Source organism: Perca flavescens, chromosome 13 (genome assembly GCF_004354835.1).
Source record: "Perca flavescens isolate YP-PL-M2 chromosome 13, PFLA_1.0, whole genome shotgun sequence".
Lineage (NCBI taxonomy): Eukaryota > Metazoa > Chordata > Actinopteri > Perciformes > Percidae > Perca > Perca flavescens.
In genome coordinates this window covers 19,392,508-19,412,146 of record NC_041343.1, presented here as the reverse complement: position 1 = coordinate 19,412,146, position 19,639 = coordinate 19,392,508, and the positions used below count along the sequence as shown (strand labels likewise).

The 19,639-nt window shown below is 44.1% G+C and overlaps 1 protein-coding gene, 1 long non-coding RNA gene and 1 other non-coding gene across 4 annotated transcripts; 2 read left to right on the top strand and 1 right to left on the bottom strand.

Moving 5' to 3' along the window:
- Positions 1 to 486: 486 nt before the first annotated feature.
- LOC114567253 (uncharacterized) lies at positions 487 to 11,130 on the bottom strand. Its single transcript, XR_003694142.1, has 2 exons — positions 10,872 to 11,130; positions 487 to 984 (listed from the first exon to the last, which is right to left on the bottom strand). It is a non-coding gene; the product is annotated as an uncharacterized LOC114567253 (long non-coding RNA).
- A 4,105-nt stretch (positions 11,131 to 15,235) lies between these two features.
- On the top strand, positions 15,236 to 15,307 carry trnaw-cca (transfer RNA tryptophan (anticodon CCA)). The gene has a single exon. It is a non-coding gene; the product is annotated as a tRNA-Trp (tRNA).
- Positions 15,308 to 15,718: 411 nt separating this feature from the next.
- Positions 15,719 to 18,611, top strand: LOC114567158 (protein LIAT1). 2 transcript variants are annotated; one of them, XM_028596109.1, is made up of 3 exons: positions 15,719 to 15,944; positions 16,047 to 16,269; positions 17,340 to 18,611. In XM_028596109.1, the coding sequence occupies exons 2-3, from the start codon at positions 16,149 to 16,151 to the stop codon at positions 17,726 to 17,728; spliced, it is 510 nt and encodes a 169-aa protein (XP_028451910.1). In that variant the 5' UTR covers positions 15,719 to 15,944; positions 16,047 to 16,148; the 3' UTR covers positions 17,729 to 18,611. The 2 variants fall into 2 exon arrangements, with proteins under 2 accessions (XP_028451910.1, XP_028451909.1); XM_028596108.1 differs by having other exon boundaries at positions 15,719 to 15,948.
- The last annotated feature ends 1,028 nt before the right edge of the window (positions 18,612 to 19,639 follow it).

The window sequence follows — 19,639 nt, the reverse complement described above, 5'->3', positions numbered from 1 at the left end:
ATGCCAAATAAACTAAGCATTGAAGTGAATATTGGTCAATTTTAGGGATTATTTTACATCAATACCTTCCTGAGTCTGTAAAAATTTGTAGTTTGTAGCAGCTGGTGATGCATTTAAGCCCTGGAGAACAGACACATATCTTTCACATCTAATATGAAACAGCAAACTAAATTGATTCATACAGTCCTGACTAAATGTCAGCACTTTAAGGAGTTATTGCTAATATCTGAGGATAGTTTTAAATTTGAAGAGCATTTCAATTTAATCTGATCTTTCTTGTCTTTCCTCTTTAATGGGATCACCAGAGATGTAAAGGTTAAAAGGGATGAGTGTGACATATTTTGTATAGATCTATGGGTGTGTGTGTGTGTGTGTGTGTGTGTGTGTGTGTGTGTGTGTGTGTTTTTTGGACAAGAGAGCCTTCAGTGCTAGTATGCGTTTTAGTGTTCATAGTTTGCAGTTCTGTCCACAACAATAAACCTGTAGTTTGAGAAAATATTGTTCTTTATTGTAGGAAAAAAAAAAAACATCATGCACAAAATGTATGCAGGTTTCTGTGAGAAAAAGACCACAACATAAGAATTCTGTATTGCCTAAAGTCAAATATACCTTGTATGTGATTAACACAGGAATATAAACAATGGTGGCTCAAATCTTTCCGGCTATTAAAGTCCAGTCTGACTACAGAGTGCGTGAAACAGCCTCTCAGTCCTCTTCCCAGCAACCCCCATCAACTTCCTCTTCTTGAGTCATCCGGGGCAGGGCTGACCAGAGCAGTTCTTCAGCTGGCAGCTTTAGCATGTGTACAGGAACATAAAGCTTGCCAGTGAAGAACTGCTGTGTGTCAGCCATTTGGGGCCAAGGGTGAGGGAGCGCTGGGTGTCAGCCAGAGAGCGTGAGAGACACCCTGGAGTAACGGACAGCCAGCTTTAAAGCACAAATGGTGACTCCTCCTTCCTTGGTCTGCTTTATGTGCACGTATTCCTGCAGAAAGAGAAGAAAAGATTGTTTTAACTTCCCCTCTAAACTCCCTGCTCTGGTAGCGTGGGTATGAGGTGGCCTGCAGCCAGTCACACACGTACAGTAAGTGGGTGCAGTCGAGCCACAGAGTGTGCGATCAACTGTGAGTAAGTGGGTGAAATGAGCTGATATGTAAGAAAGACTGGGGGAGATGCACACAAGATCATGCGTCAGATTACCAGGAGGGATGCATGCATCAGCTGCTCAGCTCTGCCTCTGCACGTTAGACAGTGCCAGCAAGACATTCTTAGATATTCTCTTAGTTAGGATGCTCAAAATCACAGGCCAGTTCCTTTTCTTTTTTTTCCCAGTTACCGTGGTTACAAAGCATGAGCAAGAGGACATGAAGAGGAGCAGACAGCCTCTAGCAAAGATCCTGGAATCCTTTCAGAAGTCTTAAGAATCTATTGTTTTTGAAGTCTTAATTAATCAAGTGACTGTTTGGGTGTTTCCCAGAGAGAAAGCATGTAGCTACACCAGATAGATGTCTTCTACATGTTGAAGCCTGTAAGTTCAAAGCACACTTTGCATAAGTCTGACTAAGTTGCATGTTTACATGTGAAAAAGTAGAACAGACATGAATAGATAGAAGTAGCTAATTTCCAGCATCTTAATCTGGAGTTTGGGGTGTGTTAAGTAGTTATGTTTTAGGCAGGCAACTTTCTTCAACAGACATGACATTGACATGTTCACATAGAAAAGATAATTAAATATATATAAGATGAATTGTGTTTACATTAAATCCACTATATGTATACATGTAACCAGTTTATGACCATCCATCCATCCATCCATCCATCCATCTTCGTCCGCTTATCCGGTGTCGGGTCGCGGGGGGAGCAGCTCCAGCAGGGGACCCCAAACTTCCCTTTCCCGAGCAACATTAACCAGCTCCGACTGGGGGATCCCGAGGCGTTCCCAGGCCAGGTTGGAGATATAATCCCTCCACCTAGTCCTGGGTCTTCCCCGAGGCCTCCTCCCAGCTGGACGTGCCTGGAACACCTCCCTAGGGGAGGCGCCCAGGGGCATCCTTACCAGATGCCCGAACCACCTCAACTGGCTCCTTTCGACGCAGCGAGCAGCGGCTCTACTCCGAGCTCCTCACGGATGACTGAGCTTCTCACCCTATCTCTAAGGGAGACGCCAGCCACCCTCCTGAGGAAACCCATTTCGCCGCTTGTACCCTGGATCTCGTTCTTTCGGTCATGACCCAGCCTTCATGACCATAGGTGAGGGTAGGAACGAAAACTGACCGGTAGATCGAGAGCTTTGCCTTCTGGCTCAGCTCTCTTTTCGTCACAACGGTGCGATAGATTGAATGCAATACCGCACCCGCTGCGCCCGATTCTCCGACCAATCTCCCGCTCCATTGTCCCCTCACTCGCGAACAAAACCCCAAGGTACTTGAACTCCTTCACTTGGGGTAAGGACTCATTCCCTACCTGGAGAAGGCATTCCATCGGTTTCCTGCTGAGAACCATGGCCTCCGATTTAGAGGTGCTGATCCTCATCCCAACCGCTTGACACTCGGTTGCGAACCCGATCCAGTGAGTGCTGAAGGTCGCAGGCCGATGATGCCATCAGGACCACATCATCTGCAAAGAGCAGCGATGAGATCCCCAGCCCACCAAACTGCAACCCCTCCCCACCCCGACTACGCCTCGATATCCTGTCCATAAATATTACAAACAGGATTGGTGACAAAGCGCAGCCCTGGCGGAGGCCAACCCTCACCTGAAACGAGTCCGACTTACTACCGAGAACCCGGACACAGCTCTCACTTTGGTCATACAGAGATTGGATGGCCCTGAGTAGAGACCCCTCACCCCATACTCCCGCAGCACCTCCCACAGTATCTCCCGGGGACCCGGTCATACGCCTTCTCCAAATCCACAAAACACATGTAGACCGGTTGGGCATACTCCCAGGCTCCCTCCAGGATCCTTGCGAGAGTGAAGAGCTGGTCCGTTGTTCCACGACCAGGACGGAATCCGCATTGTTCCTCCTCAACCCGAGGTTCGACTATCGGCCGAACCCTCCTTTCCAGCACCTTGGAGTAGACTTTACCAGGGAGGCTGAGAAGTGTGATACCCCTATAATTGGCACACACCCTCTGGTCCCCCTTTTAAAAAGAGGAACCACCACCCCAGTCTGCCACTCCTTTGGCACCGTCCCAGACTTCCACGCAATGTTGAAGAGGCGTGTCAACCAGGACAACCCCTCCACACCCAGAGCCTTGAGCATTTCTGGACGGATCTCATCAATCCCCGGGGCTTTGCCACTGTGTAGTTGTTTGACTACATCAGTGACTTCCGCCTGGGAAATCGACGACAATCCCCCGTTATCCTCCAGCTCTGCCTCTAACATAGAGGGCGATTAGTCGGATTCAGGAGTTCCTCAAAGTGCTCCCTCCACCGCCCCTATTACCTCCTCAGTGGAGGTCAACAGTGTCCCATCCTTACTGTACACAGCTTGGATGGTTCCCCCTTCCTCCTCCTGAGGTGGCGAACAGTTTTCCAGAAACACTTTGGTGCCGACCGAAAGTCCTTCTCCATGTCTTCTCCAAACTTCTCCCACACCCGCTGCTTTGCCTCTTTCACGGCAGAGGCTGCAGCCCTTCGGGCCCTTCGGTACCCTGCAACTGCCTCCGGAGTCCTCCGAGATAACATATCCCGGAAGGACTCCTTCTTCAGTCGGACGGCTTCCCTGACCACTGGTGTCCACCACGGTGTTCGTGGGTTACCGCCCCTTGAGGCACCTAAGATCCTAAGACCACAGCTCCTCGCCGCAGCTTCAGCAATGGAAACTTTGAACATTGTCCACTCGGGTTCAATGCCCCCAGCCTCCACAGGGATGCACGAAAAGCTCCGCCGGAGGTGTGAGTTGAAAGTCTGTCGGACAGGGGCCTCCTCCAGACGTTCCCAATTTACCCGCACTACACGTTTGGGCTTACCAGGTCTGTCCAGAGTCTTCCCCACCCCTGACCCAACTCACCACCAGATGGTGATCGGTTGACAGCTCTGCCCCTCTCTTCACCCGAGTGTCCAAAACATACGGCCTCAGATCAGATGAAACAATTATGAAATCGATCATTGACCTTCGGCCTAGGGTGCTCTGGTACCAGGTACACTTATGAGCATCCCTATGTTCGAACATGGTGTTCGTTATAGACAATCCATGACTAGCACAGAAGTCCAACAACAAACAACCACTCTGGTTTAGATCAGGGAGGCCGTTCCTCCCAATCACGCCCTCCAGGTGTCTCCATCATTGCCCACGTGCGTTGAAGTCCCCAGCATAACAATGGAGTCCCCCACTGGAGCCCCATGCAGGACTCCAGTCAAGGTCTCCAAGAAGGCCGAATACTCCGAACTCCTGTTTGGTGCATATGCACAAACAACAGTCAGAGTTTTCCCCCCACAACCCGCAGGCGAGGGAGGCGACCCTCTCGCCCACCGGGGTAAACTCCAACACAGCGGCGCCAGCCGGGGCTTGTGAGTATCCCCACACCCGCCCGGCGCCTCACACCCTGGGCAACTCCGGAGAAGAAAAGAGTCCAACCCCTATCCAGGAGTATGGTTCCAGAACCGAGACTGTGCGTAGAGGTAAGCCCCACCAGATCTAACCGGTAGCGCCCACCTCCCGCACCAGTTCCGGCTCCTTCCCCACAGAGAGGTGACGTTCCACGCCCCCAGAGCCAGCGTCTGCCGCCCGGGTCTGGTCCGCCGAGGCCCCTGACCTTCACTGCCACCCATGTGGCATCGCACCCGACCCCAACGGTTCCTCCCACAGGTGGTGGGCCCATGGGCTGGAGAGATGGGAGCCACGTAGCTTGTTCGGGCTGTGCCCGGCGGGCTCCGTGGCAAACCCCGCCACCAGGCGCTCGCCCGACGAGCCCGCCGCCTGGGCCTGGCTCCAGACGGGGCCCGGGCTTCCTCCGGCAGGGTCACTCCATCTCTACCTTGCTTCTTCATTGGGGTTTTTGAACCATTCTTTGTCTGGCCCCTCACCTGAGACCACTTTGCCTTGGGAGACCCTACCAGGAGCACAAAGCTCCAGACAACACAGCCCTCAGGTTCACAGAGACACACAAACCTCTCCACCACGATAAGGTGATGGTTCACGGAGAAGAGTTTATGACCAAATACCTGTAAAACTAATGACAATCCTGTCAGCTGTACTTTGTGCTGTACTAATTAGCATCCGTTAGCATGCTAACGCACTGAACTAAAATGGTGAACATTGTAAACCTGCTAAACATCAGCATGTTAGCATTTCCACTGTGAGCATGTTTGCATGCTGACTTTAGCATTTAGCTCAAAGCTCCACTGAGCCTAGAACTGCTTCATAGAGCCACACACGGGGTTTTTGAATATTTGATTCCTTTTTCTTTTTAAAGCTATGGTGCGTAGTTTCTGCCGCCCCAATGAGGAATTCTAAGTAATGACAACAAAACTGTCGGTGTGTCCACATGATACAAGCCTTCCGTGACCGCACAAAAAGTTACGCACTAAAGCTTTAACTTCCTTTTTTTTGTTGATCATACTGTTTGCGAAAACACATAACTCTTACCTGAATTACCACTTAGCTTGCCAACCCAGACCTTAAGGAGTGGATATTGGTTGGAGCTGATGTAGGGAAATACATAAACAGTTCCCTGTGAACTGCATGTACAAATACATGAAACCTGTCCAGTGAGATTAAACATACTAAAAGTTTGAAAACTGACCCCACGTAAAGCTAAAGCCGGTCTGTGCTTTTCTTGCCTTCGAATAATGTAATGTGTTGATCTTAAAATATTGACATGCTCCACTTCTCTGGTTGATTATGAGTAACACATACTGTACATTCCTGCAGTAAGGAGAACCAGAATAATCTCAGGTATTTGAGTGTCCCGCGGGCTGTAGACTGTGCACAGCATGGTGGGGGACAAACAAACAAGACGTATGAACATTTTACAGACACCGCTGCAGGGAGCAATCATTTTGTCTCACACTTTGTTTGGATTTTACTTCAGAATCATCCTGAGGAGGGCCATCAAGTAATTTCTATTCACACATATATATATATATATATATATATATATATATATATATATATATATATATATATATATATATATATATATATATATATATAACTGATCAACATTGAAAATACACAGGTTGTACACAAATAAGATTTTCCCCCACCTCTTGGCAAATTTATCAGCAGTGTGGGTGAGTCAGCATGCACAGAGGCCTGTTCTGACTTGTGACTGACACTGAAAAAAGTATCAATAGTCAAATCTACTTCTCTTATTTTTTTTAAAACCACCAAAAGAAATCTGACAATGCCGTGCCAGATTAACACTTGTTTCCCAATCAAAGCAGTGTCTCATAAATGTTCTACAATCAAGTGTTAATTTTTTAAATTAGTAAGACTGATTACTGGACTATAAAATGGCACCCATTAATTCCAATGAAAGTTGCTGCAATGTCTCTTCTGCTCTGCCTGCAGGATTTTCACCTCTCCTCTCTTTCAGGATTCTGCGGTCAGAGCTGAGGCTCGCTAGCCGAATGTGCTGGAACCTCTACCAGGCCTATTTAAGCAAGAATGCGCTCTCCAAAGGCACAGCATCTCCAGTAGGACTATTTGGTTTGTTTGACATTTTTGCTTTACACTACTGATGCAGCTGCACTTCACAGCCCATGCTTATCTTTTTGTAAATATTTAAGTTTATCTATTTAATAGGCAAAATACATTGGCACTTAAACTTGGCAGGTGCCACACACTTTGAGCCTCTTTCTGGCAGTTGCAACCTAGTGCGCACGGCAAAGGTGTGGTCTCTTCCTGGTTTGCTTCCACCTTTTGTGGCCCACTGCACACGTGTTTTAGTGTGTCATCCCAAGATGCACATAAAAATGGCTTCCCTAGACCCTTGGTTATTAAAATTCATTATACAAAGAGTAATAAATGAGTTATTGTCAATGACAAGGTTGCCACGCCCAAAAGTATGCCCTGCTTTATCATCTTTTAAAAAATAAATGGGTCCATAATTTATCATGCTGTATTAAAATAGACTAGCGATTGAGACCCTAAACTCATTAGAGAATTATTTACTAAGGTAATAAATCAAGTGAGAAGTAGGGTCATGTTCTTATAGACTTCAATACAGTGGCGTCTCTCCCCCGGCCGCAGGTTTACACCACTTCCACATTGGCTTCAGTTTTCAGGCTGGGAGGTTGCTGCTTGGTATTTAGGCACAGTGTACACAGGTATAATGTTCACCATCTTAGTGTAGCATGTTAGCATGCTAACAATTTGCTTAATAGCAAAGTAAAACTGAGGCTGACGGGAATGCCATTGGTTATTTGGCCATGACCTGATGATGGTGTTATATGAAAAGTTATTAGAATTCATGAATGTGTGTACCAAAATTCATGGCAATCCATCCATAGGTTGAGTTGAGAAGTTGAGAAGCTGGGCCAAAATTGTGGCGCGACTGACTGACTGACTGACCGACACTGCCATCTCTAGAGACACACCACAAGCATGACTAATAAAAAATGCCAGAAACATTGATTTGACATAATCTTTTGTAGTGTACGTTGCCAAAAAAGTGGATCTTTAGCAAAAGAAGGCTGGCATTTGTCACATCTGTATCATAGGGGGGTGGTCATATCAAGTCAACCACCCCCTCCTCCCCCACACAGGCCTGCACACGCACTCCTGCCAGTGTTGGTCTGAATTAAGTCAGGGGAGAGAATGTAGAATGTACAGTAAAAGTCCTCGGGCCACACCGTTCTCTTAATACATCCATGGGTCCACACACAGGGCCGCTGATAGTCATAACTGTCGACTGTGGCTGCCACAACCTCAAACTGAATAAGTTATTTGTTCCATCGCGTGCCACTCCTTCCACAAACAGTGACTCTGTATCTTAATGTTCACAATGACGGGCAGTGTTGAGCCCCCCCGACTATTTTTCTGTGCCACTCTTTCCCATATCTCTTCTACTTCTTCTTTTTGAGTCTTTCCTAACTGGTCTGTCCTCTCTACCCTCTCTCTCAGTCAGATCAGACTGTCCTGCATTCCTGACATTCCAGCTGCGTATGTTAGAAATTCCATCCGGCTGCTGTGGGCTCGCACAGTCTCTTCCACTCCTCCTTTTCCATCCCTCTATCCTTCACCCTTCTTTTCTCTATCTACTCGTTAACATCTGGTCTGCAGCGGACGAGGCGGACGTGGCTTCTCTGTCAGGTTCACCCTCCCCTCTCCTTCTCTGGCTTTATCCAGGCGAGGGAGTCAGACCGAGCCACATGACAGCCACTGTGGAAGGCCTTGAGACAGGCTTTTATACATGGGTCAACGGTGTAAAAAGAGATAACACAGTCTAATAGACAAAAGACTGAGCTTATCTGGGACGTGCATACTCTGCCACAACAGGGAGGATAAGAAAAAGGAAAGACACTCTGGAGTTGAGCAGGCAGGATGTCCGTGTTAAAAAGAAAAAAGGTATGATGGTGTGTAAACAGAGTGTGAAGGAACCATGTACAATGCAAGGAGGAATTATTGACATTTTGTAGACTTCGCTGCAAGAGCCAGAGCAGATGTATTTATCTAGAGAGCTTAAAGATTACTGAAAATGATGAATAATAAAAGTCAGGTGAGATGTGGAACAGGTGGAAGCTGCACACTTCTGTTGAAGAGAACAGAACAGAAAACAAAAAAAGGGCGTTATGATGGCGCGTGGGTCAGACCTCTCTCCATGCTACGAGCCCACTCATTTGATCTTTTCATAATCAGGGTCATGCCGTTGTGTGAGAATCCCACATGAGGTGACGAGATAAGATACTTCAATCATCGGTCTGACCATCAGGGATGAAACTGTGCGAGCAAATATGTGAGGAATTGTAGAATTAGCAGATGAAATGACAGGAGGTGTAGATTTGCATACTGCTGCTACACCTCTGTGAACAGAAACACGCGATAATTAAAATGTTTTATTACATATATCACTCCTGGTGCATTCCTGTGCTGCGTGGGTGGGGCCCATTTGGAAAGAGTTTACTCCCCCAGATTGTAGTCTGCAATATACACTGATCATTTTAGACTGGGAATTGGGACAAAGACAGGGAAAGGGCGGTGGCTTTGGCAACACACTGATCATAGTGCAGGGAGCCTCTTCTTATGCACTGCTGCTAGCGGTTTTCAGGACTTTGAAGGCTATCTGACTTTAATCCCGAGATCAGTACAAATAAAGGGTGTGTGTTGTTTTTACTTGCTAAGGAGGAATAGCTGAATGCCATTCTGAATTCATGACATCCTGGGGGATGGTACGGTATGAGGCCTGTAAGCCTGTCCTCAGGCAGTCTGTGCCATTTTGTTTGAAAGAACTGGATTTATTTTCCCCTAAATGAACCCACATAACACATCCATTCTTGCCCCATCCTCCCTTGACAAGGCACGCAATAGGAATGAAGGGTGTAACCCAAGTTGAGCAAGATGGCTTCACTTCTGCAAATGTAGGCAATAAAAACCAGCACAGAGGAGGTTGCTTATTTTTGCCTGGATGCAGGGCAAACAACACATGTAGTCAAGATTAGTTTCTTTTTAGCTGACACCCTGTCATTGCCATGTGATCCTCATTGACAGGGTGGCTTGTCACACTCCGGGTTGCAATGGCACAAATGCAGCTCGTGACACAGCCTATTGCGCATTCCTACCGGCACACTGAACTCTGTCTGTACAATTATGTAAGACAGGCTCCATCGATGTAACGTACACTACAGTAAGCTTTCCCTTCCTGACCATTATCCCAGAGAAATACTACTTTAGGTATTCAGTACTGCACTTTGCTTTTAAAATGTAAAAAAAAAAAAAGAATAGTATATAAATGAGTGGAGGAGACTTGAGCTGTACATAGAGGCCTAAATACGTCACCTGCTGTAAGAATGTTTAACTCGTTCTTACAGACATCTAAAGTAATATTCTTGTGTAGATCTTCAATTTAAAGAAAGATCAGATGACTGCTGGCGTCACTGCATTACTGAGAAATGTTATCTATCGCCCTAGTTATCTTCCTGATTTTCACCTATCCCCTACTTAAGCACAGGCTTTTTCCTTGGCCTATTATGAACTCAGCAAATCTGACACTTTTTGACACGTTTGGATTACATAAATGCAGACTTCACAGGTTGATATAGCCTATAATACAACATTTGACAGTTAAGTGCTAGTACAAATTACTAAACAAATTCTCTGGAGGCTTGAGTAGGCTACCAGTTTTCTGTTTTTCTATACTATGTGACACAATTGGTTTAAATATAATGTTAAACACACTGTACATCTTTTAGCACTTATAGCATGCTGTCTGTGTACCTTTGCTGGCTTTTCTGTTCCATTCGGTGTTAATTTAGACATAATTCTGACTTTTTAGCACATGTCAAGCATCCATTTAGCTGCTATCAGGCTTTGTAAAATAACATAATCTAAATGTTGATTAAATGTTTGCAGGAGCTTAGAGGTCGTGGTCAGATTTCTAGGGGGCCCATGATTAATTTCAGCACCTCTGTGTCAGTGGGCCTGGAGGATATGATCTATAGCCTACATGACACACAGACAGGCCTTCAGCCAGAACTACTAACATCAAATCTATTTCCTCGGCAATCTGACGACGCCAAATTGTGCAGAAAGCTGCCGCCGTTAGCCAGAAATCTACTTGAATATTCTAAGGACTGGTTTCCCAGTTACCGTTTCAACGCAAACTGGGTCATCAAGCCGCCACAGGCTAAATCAGGCTGACAGGAAGAAGCGTTTAGCCAGCAGAAACACACAGACAGCCTCTCACAGCGACTCATACGCCCCACCTTGACCACCGGCCGAGTTGCTCCTGCGCGGCCAACCATCAGGACGGTGCAGCGGAGTTCAGGCTGCCTCGCCCACTACTCCGGCGGAGTCGTGGACCATTACCAGGGTGTGTCGCTGCCTGTTTGTTTGTTTTACGTCCACGATACGGTCTGGCAGCTTTTTTTATATCTGCTGGTGGTCAGCCTACTTTTCTTAGCAGCGCAGCAGCAGTGTAGGACGCAGCGCAGGACTTCAGCCCCTTTTACACAACTCCTCTCTCTCTCTCTCTCTCTCTCTCTCTCTCTCTCTCTCTCTCTCTCTCTCTCTCTCTCTCTCTCAAGCAAGTCAGACACACACCCGGCTTCCCCTCCGATCAGCTGGCAGCGTAATGACGTAGAAGCTACGAGAAGCGGACGTCAGAATCTGCACGGATCTGACGTGTGCACGCTTTGTGCAGCTCATGAGGCAGCAGATCGACTGTTATTAATAGTCGTATCTGATTCTGATATCTGCAGGAAGATAGCCAGACAAGCCAGACCCACATTTCTAGGCTATCAGTAAGCCGCATTGCTCAGGACATAAAGCAACATGTCTGTCTGTCTTTTTTTTTTTTTTTTTTTTTTTTTTTTTTTTTTGAGTTTATGAGAGTATGACCACAGTGAAGGTTTGACAAGTAGGCTATAGCATCACAAACAAACAATAATAAAAAACACATGGTAGCCTAATTGATTTGTTTATATGAACATGTTTTATTATAAATGTGTTGTATGGGTTATTAATTAAATCAAAGCTTTACTTGGGCTATTTATAATACTGGGTTAAATGCACTCACACAAATGCACTGAAAGACTCAAAATGAAAAAGACTGAATACACACACTCAATTAATACAGTTGCATGACACCCACATCTTTTCTATATTTAAAATATAAAATACAGCTGTTCAATAACAAGGCTACTGGTCTGACCTCTGAAGTTACAGTTAGGAGGCAGCAAATAAACCATTATTATATCGACATACACGTTAGACACGTGCATCTTCAATGCTACTCTGCTTCTGACGTGTGTTGAAAGTCTCAGGGAGAATTATAATCATGAAATGTCAACATTTAAAAGATTCAGGATGAGTTTTCTCACAATGTGGCTGTTAAGGTATCAGTTTGAACCTGCAACTATACTCACACAAACATTACGCTGCTAGGCAGCAAACAAGTCTGTAAATGGCCACCAGAGACATGAGCAGGTGAAGATGAACGTGTTAGCGTCTCTACACCGATGCACACGGACACTCTCACAGCAAAGACTCTAAGGCCAGTCTCCTTTTTTTCCTGTCTCTTCAAATACGAATCAGTGTGAACCTGAGCTTTTTGTCACCCTGCAGCTTTAAGGTTGCTGCAGTTTAAGAAACTGCTTCCTCATTGTCACCTGACACACTGAGCACACACAGCAAATACTCACGAGAGACCAAACCCGCTGTCTCATTCTCCTTCCTCTGCCTGTTTTATAACAACTTTATAAAAAATCATATCAAAGAATATATGAGATTTTTGAAGATTTTGTCAATCACTCCATTGCTAACTGGTGACATTTGTTGCCTTCTGATTCAGCCACAATGTCATTTTTAGGCATTTGTGGCAGTGGAAGTCACTATCACAGTCAACTTAATGTAGGAACAGTATTAAAAGTAAAGGAAAGACAATTCATCATATCACTCGTAGTGTTGTTTTGTATGCATAGCTATTGCCTCTAAAAAATGTGCTCTTCACTTTTTTATATATATATTTGGGAATCTTTTGTTATGAGTTCACAACGTCAAATAGTTGGTAAGGGTTTAAATGCCTGTGGCGAAAAAACATTTTCAGCCCAAAGAATCAGCTGTACTCTACACGTAAGATGATCTACCTGCCCTCTGAAGACTGTGTCCTAACTGCTATCCATATCTAGAGAGAGATATACCAGTAAGGTTAAACCCCCTTCTGTAAAACATTCACCCTGATTGGATTCCCATTTCTAAGGCGTTTATGTATCAAACTCTAATTTGGCATGTTTGCAAAAGCTGTTATTGAAAATGGCCTTGCAAGCAGATGCCAGTGCACTCAAGAACTGCAACTCAGAGATCTGTTTTTTATATTGATGGCCGCACCAGATGGTGGAGCAAGCGAGTCACATCTTCGCCCCACCCATCACCGTAAGGGAAATGGTTCACATATAAAAACAGAATTGTGGGTTGAAGGTTGTGTGACAAATTAAATAAATAATAAAGTGTAAACGTGCTTTGTGTTCAAAGTATTCATCTTGCCTGCACAAACATGGGAAATATTATTTTGTTTTTGTGATATCCTGACAGCCCACTCTCTGTCACTTTTTAAACGGGGCCCTTAAAAACATGTGTGTATTATGTCTTCATTTCACTGTGAACTTTGTCACTACTGCATGGATAAATGTGACGCGTCTTCTTTGACTCAGCAACATGATTTATCTTTCTTCCTGTAGTTCTTACTGGAAGAGCTCTGATATGTGGGGAGGAAATGCAGAAGCAGGACAGGCTTGTTTGAGCTCAGAGATTGATACTATTCTTAGCACTGGTGGCTGTATGTGTTTTGATAGCAGACAGAACATAGCATCTAAGTTTAATTTCCTAGCAGTTATTAGAAAGGTGACATTGGGTGTTATGCTTTAAAAGGGATTGTGCTTCAAAGGGCCAGACTGTCCAACTTAAGAAATTCAGCATGTGTGTGTTTGTTTCTGTCTGTAAACATATATGTGACTCTGTACTGAAAAAACAGTCGGGGACTGGATTCTGTGGGACAGGAATAGGATGGAAACTCCCTGGGAAATACCAGGCATCGTACTGTGGGTGTTGTCAGAGGCAACATATGACATTTAAAAGAACATGGTAATGTCACATCAGTAACACATGTTAGCACAGAGCATTTCTTTCTCTCCGCAGATCAAACAGTCCATCAATAGTACAAGATTTTGCAACACTTTCTAAAAGAAGGTGGTGTATTTGACATACAATTGCCTTTAAAGCTACTATAATCAATCGTCATCAGGTGGGCCACAACTCCAAATGAAGCTCAAGGTTGCTGCGTATATCTGCTGGATGTGTAAATAGGCAACTGTTAAAGATTACAATATGTCTGTGTTGCTTTTACATCTTGTTTCTGCTGCACCCAAATGGCCAAAGAATCAGTAATTGCAGGTTTAAATATGGTTTAAAGTGAGACTGTGGAGCTTCTGTTAAATAGCTGCCACTGTGGCCTCAAGTGGAAATGAATGCTTAAACGTAGTGTAACAGCAGCACAAGTAGAGAGGAGTCGTAAAGTAAAGTAAACTGCCTCTATAATGTCAGTTAAACAATATTTAAAGTTAGCCAAGCCTTAGTTAGTTAGCCTTCTGGTCTTACCAGACCAAGATTCAAGGGCTTAAAATATTTTAGACCGACTCACACTGCTCCAGTTTCATCTGATGATCGTTTATGCTTGTATTGAGATTTTTGTATTGAGATTTTATTTTACTGTGACCACAGAAAGCATGCAGTTGAAATGTTCTGTTTGGATTGGTCAATTTGTTTTGTGTCCACCAGATGGCTTCAGTGTCTGTGGAATTGTCCCAGAAGTAGGTGAACTGAAGACCACTAAGCTCACTACTAAGACAACCAAAAAGTAAAGGGGAAAAAAAGATAACATTTTTAAGAGGATGAGAAGAGAGGGAAACTCATGTCCACCCTATATAGACTCCAAATTGAAAAAAAGACAAAGACATGATGGGCAACATTTTGTAGAAATATAAGATCCTATAAGTCCAAAACTAATAAATCCAATAGTAACAGTCTAACCTGAGACAGCAACTAATGACAATATCTATCTTACTACAATAAAAATAAAAAATGATGCTGTGTGATCATTTGGAAACAAAAAAAATACACTTATGGACTGTATACGGAGTAGTGCTATCATTCTATAGGCTAGATATTCCATAGCAGCGTAAAATGTTGTATGTACATTATAGTTAAATGTTTATGTTTGCCCATCTTTGTTCAGCTTCCTTGTCATTGTTTTAAGCTGTAGGCCTATGTCTATTTCTATCTCTTCCTGATAATTGTTCCCGGAACTGTGTGTAACATTAAAGTAATGGAAAATTCCTTGGATGTGTACACATACCCAGCTGGCATTTTAACGTTTATTTACGGTTGAAACAACGTCATGGTAGAGGGTTGAATCACCGTTGAATTTGGTTTCGACGTTGAGGTCGGTCACGTGCCGGCTGGGTAGTAGGCCTACTTGGCCAATATATCTCATTCTGAGAATTTGCATGCCTGTCAGTCCTAGATCATTACGTTATGTGAGCTATGGTCACTGTCAGATCCCACTTTGTGTGTCGAACTCGTGGCGCAACGGTAGCGCGTCTGACTCCAGATCAGAAGGTTGCGTGTTCAAATCACGTCGGGGTCAAATCTTTGCTTTCACCTGGATTATAATGGGGGCTGTTATGACCTTGAATTGCAAACCATAGTTAATGTTGCTGCAGTTGTTGTGTCCAAATCTTAGTTCCTCAAGCCAATGGTATTACCCTATCCCCTACCAACTCCTTTTATGCTGATATACACAGACGTTAGAGTGAATGAATTTAAACTTAATTTAAGGTACTTTAGTTTTGAAGAGTTAACCAGGACAAGGGCAAGTTTTGCATACTGAGTTTATTTACCAGAACATGCCGTTTAATTTAAAAGAAAATACTCTTCAGGAATTAAAACTGTAAAGAAAGCGAGATTTCACCATAGATGGATAAAGATTTAAAGATTTAACCCGTTCTCCTCTCTGAGAAGGTGTGTCCTGTTGGTATGGAGACGGGTCACTGGGCAACGCGTCCGTGAGTCTATCAAATGGAGAAGCGTGATTGTGGAAAAAAGCGTGTCCCGGAACAAATAGCCTACGGAATACGAAAATAGCAGGTAGCATTGTAGCATCCAGCATTTTCCACTTTCTGTTGCCTTTTCATGCAATAAACAAACGTTTTAATCCACGGAAAATAAAGCAGCTCGTCTCGGGACTAAAGCTGCCGATACTCACTTCAACAGCTCCGCTTCTAGTGGGTAAACGAAGATTTACAAGACTCTGTTTTGCAGTTTATAGTTAACTTATTTGTCTTAAAGCTCGTAATTGTACATTTTCCACGTTAATGGTCTTGCAGTAAGAGAGAGGATTCGTCTAAGAAGCATTTTATCCTTCGGCACAATCGCCTTACTAGCCTGCACAGACCTATTCATCAGCAGTGTTTGTGTGGCTGTATATCATGATGCCTGAAGACAAAAACTGTAAGCTGCTGCAGCCATCCAGGAGCTCTGACAATAAAAAGAAGAAGAAGAAGAAGAGAAAGAAAGTCAAGGCTTCCACTACTCCTCCAGATAATACAGGTAAATATACTTAGTTGTGGAAAATAGAAAGAAGTGTTCAGATCCATTGCTTATAAGTAGCAATACAATTAGAATGTGTAAATGTAAAATCAGTTTTACAGTAAAATAACGCATTAAGAGTAAAGGTCCTGCATTCAAAATTGTAAGAAAGCATTATCAGTAAAGTGTATAGTTTCAAAAGTAAAAGTAACCAGAAAGTGGCCACAGTCTGTGTAGCATTGTATTACAACTTTAATTATTGCTAATGCACTGATGTTATTGGCTATTTGGTTGAGGTTGAGCTAATTTTAAACACTTTATTCACCTTTGGGTAGTTTAATCTGTAATAATGCATCATATTTAAGGAACAATGTTCAATTGAATCACTAAAACCAGGAACTACAGCTGTCAAACAAATGTAGTGTAGTAAGAAGCACAGTAATTGCCTCTAAAATGTAGTGAAGCAGAAGTGTAAAGCAGCAGAAAATGGAAATACACAAGTAGTCAGTCAACAAAGTACTACTGAGATATGAATAATAATTAGCAATCAAATAGGTACCATTCTTGAAAATTAATAGTTTTACATTTCAAGGCCTGCAAATGGACATTTTTAAGCAAAAAATGAAAATAAGAAAATAACATTTTCAACATATTTTTACATTTACATTTCTACATAAAATTGTAGTAGGTACAATAGTGGTATTATACTACAGTACAGCAAAGGAAGTACAATTGCATATAACAGTTCTGCTTATTTTTCCATCATAGTCATTAACATTGTCCATCACCAGTGCATTATAGACATATTACAGTCAGTCAAATTGTTTTCTTACATTTTTTGTTTTCTGGAGCATTTGATTAGAGACTTGACAGAGATATGTGGATCCACATCCTTATGCATTTCTCTACTGGGTTAAATAGGTCAATAGAGAATAGCCCCTAGTGTCGCTTAAACTCACTGGCCTATTACAGCTCATTACTGTAAACCAAGCCATACCTCTCCAACTCCAGAGGGAGTCATTAGTAATTTAAGCCCTCAGCTTTGTTTGGTGGTGTGCATGAGCCTACATGTTTATGTTGCCTCCCTACAGACAAACCTCAGGTTGTATCTTTGCCCCCTGAGACCTCGCCAGTGTCCCTGCTGCCCCCACTAAGTCCAGGTCAGCCTCGGGCCCAGTTGCCCAACCTCAGAGCTACCAGTAAGAAGGACGGAGATCGGCTCACTGGCAGCGCCGGGAAGAGCAAAAAACACCCCAAGGGTTCCCCGGCCCTGCTTACAGCTACTAACAAAACCAGTGGCAGTAGAGAGCTCGGCGCCCAGGCCAGGGAGAGCCTGAGGTGGGAGGGAGTGCTGGACGACCCCCAGGCTGAGGAGAAGAGGCTGGAGCTGTACAGGGCCAACAGGCGGCAGCGTTACATTGCACACAGAGACGCTCTGTTAAAAGAACCCCAGGGTGCCTTGAGACCGACTTTTCCTTAAGGAGAGCAATGAGAAAAAGGCTTTGACTTAATCTGACCCACAGGAGTCAGTACTGCATTTGAGCACAGACTGAATTAAATAAGCAGGTAAGAGCCTTATGTGGTTCATCTCAGTGAGGCACAGAGTGAAGATCTTTGGGTGCCGTTGAGACGTTGGACTAAAGAGAAACTGAGCGTGTTGCCAATTCAGTACCCTTTAAAACACCAGATAGAAATACTTTCTGTCAGGTACAAAACAAACACGTAACCAAAGTGCCACGACTGTCCGTGAACAGGACAGGACAGGACCTGCTCCTGGTCAATGGGCCTGTTATAAACTTAATATAGGATTTGCACAGTTTAACTTCTGCATCTAAATTATGCACCACTTACAGAAAAGACCCAAAGTTGACCTTTCAAGATTGAAACCCAATCAGGATAATACCACTAAACCCCCCTCACATGTGGGTGAGGTAGAGGAGGGTTAAATTGATAGGGGTCACATTACGTTTTTTCCTCCTACATTGTTAGAACTTTAAAATACAGGTTAGCAGTTGTTTTTAGTTTTTGTTTTTTTGTTACAAAAATACCCAGAAAGCCACTAAGTGTTAGTGGAGTTATCTAACTAAAAATTTAAATGTGACTGCTGTAACAGTGTGTTACTATGCTATCACACTGTCTAATAAAATGTGTTCAAAAGCTCAATCTGTTAAGCATGGTGGCTGACCTTCTTTACCAGTGGTCTAATGTGCAAAGTCCTCAGTCCAGCCATGTATATACCCCTCTCTATTTCTACTTATTTCTTGCTGCTCTATACTGTTCTCTACATAATGCTAATCAAAAGCTACATCTTCAAAAGGTGGTAAAATGTAAATCTTAGAACACTGCTGAATGATGAATGCAAAAATGTACAGTACTGTTGTGCCTGAGTTTTTATTTTTTTAATTTATGAACAAAGTGAAACACAAGACAAATTAAAGCTGCGAGCAGCGATGGACGGGCCCTCGCGCCTCTGCGCGCGTCGGGATTACCGGCGGACGCCGCTCCTTGCGACCGTGCATTTGCGCGGCACTCAGATGCCACAAACCGTCACCAATGAAAAGGGAACTCCCTGTCGAGTTCAACGATACCTCACACAAAACTCTACGTCATACGGTTCATTAGCTGTGAAAGGGGGCGTGGCTTATGCATAGGGGGCGGGCCAAACCATCACCGATAAAGAAGGAAGTCTCTGCTGAGTTCAATGATACCTCACACAAGACTCTACCTTAAATGGGTAAGCATGTATGAAAGGGGGCGTGGCTTAAACATAGGGGGCGGGCCAAACCATCACCAATGAAGAAGGAAGTCTATGCTGAGTTCAATGATACCTCACACAAGGGTATACCTTAAACGGTTCAAATGTTATGAAAGGAGGCGTGGCCTGAGTAAGTGGGCGTGGCCATATTATAGGGGGCGGCTCAGTATCACACGTAGACCACACATTCTGAGTTTCATGCAAATCGGATGATTTTTGTCATATAAGGCAGATTTCCTTTTGCCAGCGGGGGGCGCTATGACCAAAAGTCAATTTTGGCCTGTAGGTGTCCTCAGGCATGGACATTTGTCAATTGTGAGAAATTTCGGGCAGATACGACAACGTACACTCAAGTTACAACAACTTCTTTGTTCATCGCTAAACACTCAAAATGGCCGCCACGCCACGCCCACACCGTCTGACGAAAAGTTTTTCTTTTAATAACTTTTCATCGTTAAGGTGTTGGGATGGTACAGACCAAGTTTGAAGTCCATCGGATGAAATCTCTAGGAGGAGTTTGTTAAAGTATAGCACCTTGACTTTTAGGCCTACTTCCTGTTGCCACTAGGGGGCGCTATGACTTTAAGTAAATATCGGCCTTTATTTGTCCTCAGGGTTGGACTCTTATGAATCCTG

Coding starts and splice junctions, on each gene's coding strand:
- LOC114567158 (XM_028596109.1), top strand. CDS start 16,149: ATGATGCCTGAAGACAAAAACTGTAAGCTGCTGCAGCCATCCAGGAGC. Junction 16,270..17,339: donor TACTCCTCCAGATAATACAG/GTAAATATACTT, acceptor GCCTCCCTACAG/ACAAACCTCAGGTTGTATCT.